Source organism: Alosa sapidissima, chromosome 19 (genome assembly GCF_018492685.1).
Source record: "Alosa sapidissima isolate fAloSap1 chromosome 19, fAloSap1.pri, whole genome shotgun sequence".
Taxonomy (NCBI): domain Eukaryota; kingdom Metazoa; phylum Chordata; class Actinopteri; order Clupeiformes; family Clupeidae; genus Alosa; species Alosa sapidissima.
In genome coordinates, this window is record NC_055975.1 from 30,260,656 (window position 1) to 30,270,655 (window position 10,000).

The following is a 10,000-nucleotide window of genomic DNA, read 5'->3' on the forward strand; positions in this document are numbered from 1 at the left end:
CCCCACCTAACATGACCTTTAGCAAGACCCCTAGCCCTCCTGAGGCCCTAATCTCCCCCTCCCTGACCCTAATCTAGAGGCCCTAATCTCGCCCTCCCCTGACCCTAATCTAGAGGCCCTAATCTCGCCCTCCCCTGACCCTAATCTAGAGGCCCTAATCTAGCCCTCCTGAGGCCCTAATCTAGAGGCCCTAATTTCGCCCTCCCCTGACCCTAATCTCGCCCTCCCCTGACCCTAATCTAGAGGCCCTAATTTCGCCCTCCCCTGACCCTAATCTTGCCCTCCCCTGACCCTAATCTAGAGGCCCTAATCTCGCCCTCCCCTGACCCTAATCTAGAGGCCCTAATATAGCCCTGTCCACCTGGTTTTCTGCTGCTGACTGACTAACCTTCCTTTTCTCTGAAAGCCACCTTAAGCTGATGGCCTGTTCTCCTCCTCTCTCTCCTCTGCTCCTCCTCTCCTCCTCTACTCCTCCTCCTCTTATCCCCCCCTGCGTGTGCCTGTGTGTGTGTGTGTGTATGTGTGTGCTCTATTTTGTGGGCGTGCCTGTGTGTATATGTGTGTGTGTGCGTGTGTGTGTGTATGTATGTATGTGTGTATATGTGTGTGTGTGTGTGTATGTATATGTGTTTGTGTGTGTGCATGCATGCATGCATGCGTGTGTGTGTGTGTGTGTGGTCTGTGTGTTCCGTCTGACACTCTAGTTTCTCCCCTCTGTCTCCCTCTCTCCCTCCACTCAGCCCTTCAAGGAGCACATGGAGCTCAAGCCTGACACACACACCGAAACACACACACCGCAGAGCGAGGAGTACGAGCTCAAGGTACGCACACACACACACACACACACACACACACCATAAAGCAACGGGTGCAGCCTGGCTGTTAGACAGATTATTCAACAGGTAATAACTGGATTTATGACATACAGTACCCTCCAGAATGATTGGCACCTCTGCTAAAGTTGACTAAAAAGAGGAATCTAAAATCATCTTCTGGAAATTGATCTTAATAAGTGTCTCTCTGTGTTTTTCCACTATAAATACTATACTATACTATAGTCCACCTGTTAAGTGTCTCTCTGTGTTCACTGATGCCCATGTGGTTGTAGACAAACAGAACATAAATGTGTGCGTTTGTGTGCAATTCTGTATATCTGTGTGTGTGTGTGTGTGCAATTCTTTATATGTGTGTGCGTGTGTGTGTGCGTGCAAATCAGTATATCTGTGTGTGTGTGTGCATGCAATTCAGTATATCTGTGTGTGTGTGTGCAATTCTGTATATCTGTGTGTGTGTGTGTGCAATTCTGTATATCTGTGTGTGTGTGTGTGTGTGCAATTCTGCATATATGTGTGTGTGTGTGTGTGCAATTCAGTATATCTGTGTGTGTGTGTGTGTGTGTGTGTGTGTGTGTGTGTGTGTGTGTGTGTGTGCAATTCAGCATATCTGTGTGTGTGTGTGTGTACAATTCAGTATATCTGTGTGTGCTTGTGTGTGTGTGTGCAGTTCAGTATATCTGTGTGTGTGTGTGTGTGCAATTCAGTATATCTGTGTGTGTGTGTGTGTGTGTGTGTGTGCAATTCAGTATATCTGTGTGTGTGTGTGTGTGTGCAATTCAGTATATGTGTGTGTGTGTGTGTGTGTGTGTGCAATTCAGTACATCTGCGTGTGTGTGTGTGCAATTCAGTATATCTGTGTGTGTGTGTGTGTGTGTGTGTGTGTGCAATTCAGTATATCTGTGTGTGTGTGTGTGTGTGTGTGTGTGTGCAATTCAGTATATCTGTGTGTGTGTGTGCAATTCAGTATATATCTCTGTGTGTGTGTGTGTGTGTGTGTGCAATTCAGTATATCTGTGTGTGTGTGTGTGTGTGTGTGTGTGTGTGCAATTCAGTATATCTGTGTGTGTGTGTGTGTGCAATTCAGTATATCTGTGTGTGTGTGTGTGCAATTCTGTATATCTGTGTGTGTGTGTGCAATTCAATATATCTGTGTGTGTGTGTGTGTGTGCAATTCTGTATATCTGTGTGTGTGTGCAATTCTGTGTGTCCCAGGACCCGACCAACGGCTACTACAACGTCCGTGCGACGCCCCAAGATGAGACTCACCCGTCGTCTCGCTCGCTGCTCTATCAGGAGTTCCGCCCAGTCAACCCCCCACCAGCCGCCCCGGCAACCGCCGTCCCGGCAACCAACCGCAGCCTCGCCCCCATTGGCCGCTATGAGGTCCGCCCACAGTCCCGCCTCTCCCACCCCGGATACTCCCACTTTAACACGGTTGCCCGGGCAACGCAGAGCAAAGCCCCGCCCAGCACAGACTTTAGTGGAGACTGCGGCCTTCTGACCTCCACCAATCAGGTGGCCTATGACAGCTACGCCTACCCAACCAGCTCGCAGTACACCCAGTACAGGCTGGGCTTTGCCCCGCCCCTGGAGGAAGGGCCAGCCTATGAGATGTACCCTACAGGACAAGGGGCGGGACAAGGCGTGGCCTCCGAGCAGCCATCGGCCAAATACGGAAGCGCCGCCCATTTCCCATACAATACCCCGCCCACTGAACACACACACACACACACCCAGAGGATGCAGACACACGTGTGAGACACACACACACACACACACATATATATATATATATATAAATACACCGCCCTACAATATATACACACACACATACACACATATGTACCACCAAGCAAAGTACTTACATAATCATTCCAAAATGATCAAATTGAATGCTTTCATACAAACACACACACAGGCACGCACACACACACACAGGCACGCACACACACACAGAGACACACACACACACACAGACACACACACATGCACACACACACACAGAGCTGGAGCACTGCTCTTGGCCTCCGGACCTCCAGATCATCCGATGGCAAATGAAGACATTTTGAGCTGGATGACCGTTGTGGACTTCAGCAAAGGACTGCTCTCATGCAGCAATGTATTTGTGTTCCTGTGACCGTGTGTTTATGTGTGCATGTTTCTATCAGTGAATGTGTGTGTGTGTGTGTTTGTGTGTGTTGAGGATGAGACAGTGAGAAAAGAATTGTGTGTATTTGGATACGGCTGTGAGAGAGCTGGGTGTGTGTGTGAGGCTATGTCCGCTGTAGCGTTTGTTAAAGATGATGGACCAGGGTCTTACGCAGCATGTCCACTAGGTGGGGGTCATGCTTGCAAACCAGGCACAGCTCATTTAGGTCATCAGTGTTGACCTGTTCTGCAGTCTGATTGGCCACTAGTCGGCATCGGTGAGCTCTGCAACACCAGTCGTGTGTTGTCATTGGTCAGAGTCACACCAGTCCTGTGGTGTCATTGGACATGTCAGAGTCAGAGACTAAAGGAGAGAGTGGAGTGACCTCCAGTCTCTAGGTATCGTCAAAGGACACTGGCCAGCCTGCTGTACCCAAGGGTACATCTGTGTGTGGATGGTGTGTATGTGTGTGTGTGTGTGTGTGTGTGTGTGTGTATGTGTGTGTGCACCACCCCTGGGACGTGGTCAATCTAAAACCACGCTGCAGTGTTTAGCGATGTGCAACAGGCGTTAAGGTGCGTTCTGTTGTGTGTTGTGTTTGGTGGCTGGGTTAGAGGTGCCAGTCTACTGCCATCTACAGGTGGAAGATGAGTAGGACAAGTGGGGAAGAAATGAAACGTATTTACACTTTGTCTCCAACAAAGCAAACACACACTTCATCAGGCTCGGGAAACACACACACACACACACACACACTCCTCAACACGGTTTATGTTGAAACAAATGCTTTTTGCTTTTGTCAGGACTGAATGCAACCCAGACTAGTGCAGTAGTTAGTCACGACTAAGGTCACAGAGATGCTGATGATTAACCCAGACTAGTGCACTAGTGATGTGATGATTAACCCAGACTAGTGCACTAGTGGTGATTAACCCAGACTAGTGCACTAGTGATGAGTAACCCAGACTAGTGCACTAGTGATGTGATGATTAACCCAGACTAGTGCACTAGTGATGAGTAACCCAGACTAGTGCACTAGTGATGTGATGATTAACCCAGACTAGTGCACTAGTGATGAGTAACCCAGACTAGTGCACTAGTGATGTGATGATTAACCCAGACTAGTGCACTACTCCATGGTGAGTAACCCAGACTAGTGCACTACTCCATGGTGAGTAACCCAGACTAGTGCACTAGTGATGAGTAACCCAGACTAGTGCACTACTCCATGGTGAGTAACCCAGACTAGTGCACTAGTGATGAGTAACCCAGACTAGTGCACTACTCCATGGTGATTAACCCAGACTAGTGCACTAGTGATGAGTAACCCAGACTAGTGCACTACTCCATGGTGATTAACCCAGACTAGTGCACTAGTGATGAGTAACCCACACTAGTGCACTAGTTAGTCACTATTCTGATTAGGATCAGAGACTTTACTCTCTCTCTCTGGTGTGTGTGTGTGTGTGTGAGAGTGTGTTAGAGTGCATGTGTCTTGCCTTGTGTCTCTGTTGTAACTGTGCTTTTATTCACCAGTCTGGCTCTGAGTGTGTGTATGTGAGGTGTGGTGTGTGTGTGTGTGTGTGTGAGGTGTGTGAGGAGTGGTGTGTGTGTGTGTGAGGAGTGGTGTGTGTGTGATTACAGTTTGTGCCAGAGGTGTGTATGTGAGGTGTGTGTGTATATGTGGTGTGTGTGTGTGTGTGAGGTGTGTGTGTGTATGCCAGCAGTGTGTGTGTCTCTCCTTTGGGCTTTTCTTTCACCTCTGTGGCTCTGACTATGTGTTGATATTATACAAAATAAACAAAAACAAACTCAGACAACTCATTTATTCATTATATTGTTTTGGACATTTTTGATTGTTTCTTAAATTGTAAATATTTTTCCACATATTGCAAATAAACACACACATTTGCTAAAAAAAGTATGTGATGTCATCTAAGTACTCGGTCTGTGTGTGTGTGTGCGTGTGTGTGTGTGTGCCCAACTTGCACACAGGGCCGGCAGAAGGCAATCCTGGGCGAAATAGGAATATGTCGTCCGCATGTTCATAGACTGTGTGCCACTTTGGACTGTGCGCTACCCTGGCAGAAGCCCCTGGCTGGAGCATGCAGATCGGGTCTGGGGTTCATGTGGGGGGGATCGGGTCTGGGGTTCATGTGGGGGGGATCGGGCCTGGGGTTCATGTGTGGTGGTGGTGGGGTGGGGGGGGGGGGGGGGCTCAACGTGGCTACTCAATAGGATTGGGTATCGTTTGGGTTTTATCCGATACCGGTGCTAAATCGATACTTTTAAAACGGTGCCAGTGCCGAAACGGTGCCTGAACCGGTACTTTGTTTTTAAAATGTTTTAAATTAATTTTTTTATTGATTTAAGACAAATTTGAACATGAAATTGAACTGTTATATTCAATTTACTATCAATATCTCATTGCTCCTACGAATAATACATTTAAATGTTAAAACAGCTTGCTATGCATGCACACACAATGGTAAGCTCTGCTTTCAAGTTTACCCAGTGTAGGCAGTTTGCCATAATGTATGTTAAAACCGCTTGCCATAAAACTGCCAGGTCATGGACAACGGCATTTGCAAGCAAGCTAATCTAACAGGGACTCTATTTTCCAATTAATTCAGTGTGTTCCCAAATGCTTCAAGAAATGTCATGTCATAACCCATAACACGCAGTAGTTTTGAACATGTTAGGCTACATGTCGGTGTTGAAGTGTTTAGATTCCCAGTGCTAGCCTAGTAGGCATTTTAACAGCAACTATGGCTATGCGCTAACACCAGTCAGCTGAGTTAAATTAGCGATAAAGTACGGAGATGGTTTCATAGCCTCTTTGACAGCTCAGTGACATCAGGTATGTAACCTACATATTTATGTTTTTGCCAGCTTCAACTTTTAACATGATCTTCATATTCATTGTGATGCTATATGGGCCTCATGCACATGAAAGATTAATATCATGCCATTATGTTGTTTAACACACTGTGAAATAAACTTTTCACCTTACAACTTTGCTGATAACATTTGAAATAAATGTCAGTTAGCGCATTAGCAAGGATATTGTGTAATGTATAGGCTAGCCTACTGTTGATGTTGTTTCATAGCCTTTTGCTTGTGTGTAGTTAGACCCACTGCTAGATTTTGACAGGAGCTCGCGATATAGCTTTAAATTAAGCTACTTGGGCTCATGCAAGCTGTCAAACACTGTCCACTCGCCTGTGTGGTGCACCCCTCTGGTTTATACATCCAGTGTTTATCATATGTTATCTAACTGTATCTGGATGTTTTGCTATCAGAGCAAGACGTTAGAGATGGCGCATGACATGCAGTGATGCCTCGTATAAAAAAAATAAATTAAAAAATGATATTTAAGCACCGAAATGAGGCACCGTAATCCACGTTGTTATTCGATGCAGTTACTACCGTTTGTGTCGGCACAGGTGTCATATTAGAACCGTGTTTCGGTGCCCAACCCTACTACTCAACGTGGCTACTTTCCAGCACGACTGGACCACACGGAAAAGAAACAACATTTTCAGGGACGATTGTGATTAAGCAATCAGCCTTTCTAGTAACATAAACATATTATTACAGCCGAATACAGAATCGGAACCTATTGATGCCGTCTGTTGGGTGTGCATTTAAACGTGACACTATTGAATATGATGCCGTCTGTTGGGTGTGCATTTAAACGTGACACTATTGAATATGATGCCGTCTGTTGGGTGTGCATTTAAACGTGACACTAGGAACTCACTTCGGGTGTTGCTGTCTCATATTACCCCGCGATAGGACCGTCTTGTTGGGGGAAACGAGCTCATTGCTCCCCTGATTGGGTGACATGGTGAGATTCAGATTTGAGCTTATTACATTGTCGCCCCTCTGCTACGTTCCACTGCTAGCGATTCAGGATAAAGATCAGCACCCTCATCAAATGCAGGAGAAAAGTTTGAAGTTCTAGGCTTTGAACGTCTCATTCATGACTGTTATTTAACCGATATCACTGAAAATGAATTACTTGCTGCTCCTGCATAACCCGTCTATGGCATTATTTGACAATCAATGTGTTTTCAATGTTGTAGCCTGTAGCTGGCCATGCAGTGGCACCCTGGTAGTTTAGCGCCCTGGTAGTTTAGAGCCCTGGTAGTTTTTGTAGTAATGCCCAGATGCCTTCCACCGGTCCTGTTTGCACAGAGTGATTTCTAAAAAACTGACAATGTATTAATGACCTCTCAGACAACACAGCCACACACACACACACACACACACAATGTTCATCTGACTCAGAAGCACAGGTTGAGAGGCTGTGACCACACAGTAGGTTTTGTGATAATTGCCGTCATCATTTCGTCTACACCATTTTGTGTCCTTAAAAGATTCACTGGTTGTCCGTGATCACTGACTTCAAACTTTTTACTGATGGTTATTCAGGCTAGTCATAAGCCATGGGTGTGTGGGTGTGTGTGTGTGTGTGTGTGTGTCAGGCTAGTCATAAGCCATGTCAGTGTGTGTGTGTGTGTGTGTGTGTGTGTGTGTCTGTGTGTGTGTGTGTCAGGCTAGTCATAAGCCATGTCCTGAGAAAGTGTTCACTGGTGGTCGTCCACCTCGGTCAGCTGGAAGGCCTCCTGGTGGCTGCTGTTGACCACAGGGCTGTTGCAGCTGAGCGCCCCCTGGTGGTGGCTGCTGATGACCACGGGGCTGTTGCAGCTGAGGGCCTGGTCTCTGAACTCAGAACACCGGTCACTGCTTCTACCGCACCGCCTCCTGTAGCGCAGATGGAACATCATCAGTCCCATCGGTAACACACAACTCTGATCACACACACACACATACAGTGGGCATCTCTTTCAAATGACCACTTCAGTCGCGCATTACGAGGCGTGAAGCTGCGTGAAGCTTTAGTACCACTTTCAGCCACTGTGCGTCGCTCTGCCACTGTACATCGCTCTGCCTGCCGCCCCTTCTGAAAAAGCAGGAGACTTGCCGAGAGTAATCCCAGCCTACGAATTCAATAACAAAATCAATCATGCATAATTAAACATTACCTCGATTTAGGCTACTTGGGTATGGCTTAAGGCTTGACTACACGGTGGTAACGAAAATCGAAATCAAAACAGTGGTGTGATAATTGAACCAGTAGAGAAATAACTGTTCAGAATTAATCTGTAGCCTTGGGTAGGCTTCTGCAGAAAACAATGTTGTTGCCGATTTAATACTATCTGGCGACGTTTTTAACAGGCTACGCAATAGAGGCTTAGACAACTATGACCCACGTTTTGGTTTCGTAAATTAATTTGCCCTGCTTCTTGACTGCAATGTAGTCAATTGACTGCTTGACATGTAATTTTTATTTTTCTGTACAATAAACAAATACATCTGCTTTATGCCGCAGAATTACATTCATATTTGGCTGACTTCTGCAGACGCGCAAAAAAACACTGCCAGGCCATCCTTAAAAATATTTTCGTTTGCCGTAACCCGACCGACCCTGTCAATTTAGAACCGACCCAAATATTTTTTTTTCCCCCTTTTAGTCCGACCGACTTGCCGGTTGTAAACTTGCGTTAAGACCGACCGATTTTTTTTTTACTCTAAACAACCAATACAAATAAAATACTATTTATTTTAGTAGGCCTAAGTATTGTGAATATAAATTGCCTACATACAAACGTAGGCTCTCTTAAATAAAACCCTGTGGCGTCATCTCTACACCATTGGTTTACGCATGTCACTCTATGGCCTATAGGCTTCGTTTCATTCACACAAACATCTCGACTCAACGCTTATTACTTGGCACGAAGCTCTGGAAGAACTGTGCCCAGAACTGTGCCCAGAGTACACAACTGTTTCACCAGCACATTTAAATGACTTGACTAAAACAGTGCATAACTGGAGGTACACCTGTTATCTGAGCAGTCTGTATGTCCTCATTTTGCGAATGCGAGGACGATATGAGTCTGTTGCATAGATGTCCGAGTCTAGGATACTTCATCATGTTCCCATGCCTACATTTTGGTGAGTAGCATAGAGATCGTTAAAACAATAAAGTATGGCTCTCCGTTTGGGACATCGAAAACGTATATTTTTAATAGGGTAGACTACCGTCGGAGATGCTGACTTGCAAAGGCCTCGGGATAACACGTTATCTCCACTATCATCAGTCAATGCCTCCTTGATCAAAGTGGGGAATGAAAGAAAAAGTTTGAGAACCACTGGCTTAACAAGTTACCTGCAGTCCAACACACAGAATATTGCAACAGAAAGTTGCCTTTATAATCAACTACTATTTGTTCCATCAGCATTCAAACAAAGCCTTTATAAAAGTGAAAAAAAAATATATTCCATAAGAAGTAAAATAAAATACTGTTACTGTAGTAACTGTATCCTAAGCTTCAGCTCCCCACGTCTGTGACAGGTAGACGTGACACCGCTAAATTCTCAGCTTGTTTATACCACACACTGAATGCGTAAGATCGCTAGGCCCGTCACTGTGGGGTGCGGTAGCCTAGCCTACTACTATCTGGGATTTACGTCAAGCAATATAACCATACAAATGTTTCAAAATGAGTAATTTCGGCTTTGTCTGAACTGGCCATTGTAGGCTACGTAAAAAATAAACAAGTGGGCATAGTCCCTATCCAATGATATCGGCAAATGTTTGTTTTCCAAAGTAAGAATTTCACTTCACCATGCACCTTCGACAATGAATAGCTCATTACACTTATGTTACTGTTGAACGTAGGCCTAACTGGTATCATTACAAACATTATTCGGTGTCCTAAACACTGGCATTTTATGGCATTGTGTCATGTAAGGTCGTTGCAAAATCTAGAGAAATGTGTGAGGTGGTCAGCGGGGGATAATTGAGACACACATTGGATTGTGTTATTACTTGCATTCCACACTATCCACAGCTGTGGTATCGGGGGCAGGAGGATTACTGTTAGCGCAGGCTTTATATAAAATTCTTCAACAGAAGGCCTGCCTTGAATGCAGGCTTGCCCAAAAT

General features: G+C 45.5%; 2 protein-coding genes across 2 annotated transcripts in view; one reads left to right on the forward strand and one right to left on the reverse strand.

The window, feature by feature from the left end:
• Positions 1-2,598, forward strand: part of kirrel1b (kirre like nephrin family adhesion molecule 1b) — a 19,676-nt gene extending 17,078 nt beyond the window's left edge. The window contains exons 14-15 of the mRNA XM_042071645.1: positions 741-821; positions 2,049-2,598. Of these exons, the coding sequence (XP_041927579.1) occupies positions 741-821; positions 2,049-2,594 (627 nt within the window). The 3' untranslated portion in view covers positions 2,595-2,598. The remainder of the gene's footprint in view (positions 1-740; positions 822-2,048) is intronic.
• Positions 2,599-6,463: 3,865 nt separating this feature from the next.
• LOC121692770 overlaps positions 6,464-10,000 on the reverse strand; it is a 60,234-nt gene continuing 56,697 nt past the window's right edge. Inside the window, exon 19 of the mRNA XM_042071646.1 lies at positions 6,464-7,755. Within this exon, the coding sequence (XP_041927580.1) occupies positions 7,578-7,755 (178 nt within the window). The 3' untranslated portion in view covers positions 6,464-7,577. The remainder of the gene's footprint in view (positions 7,756-10,000) is intronic.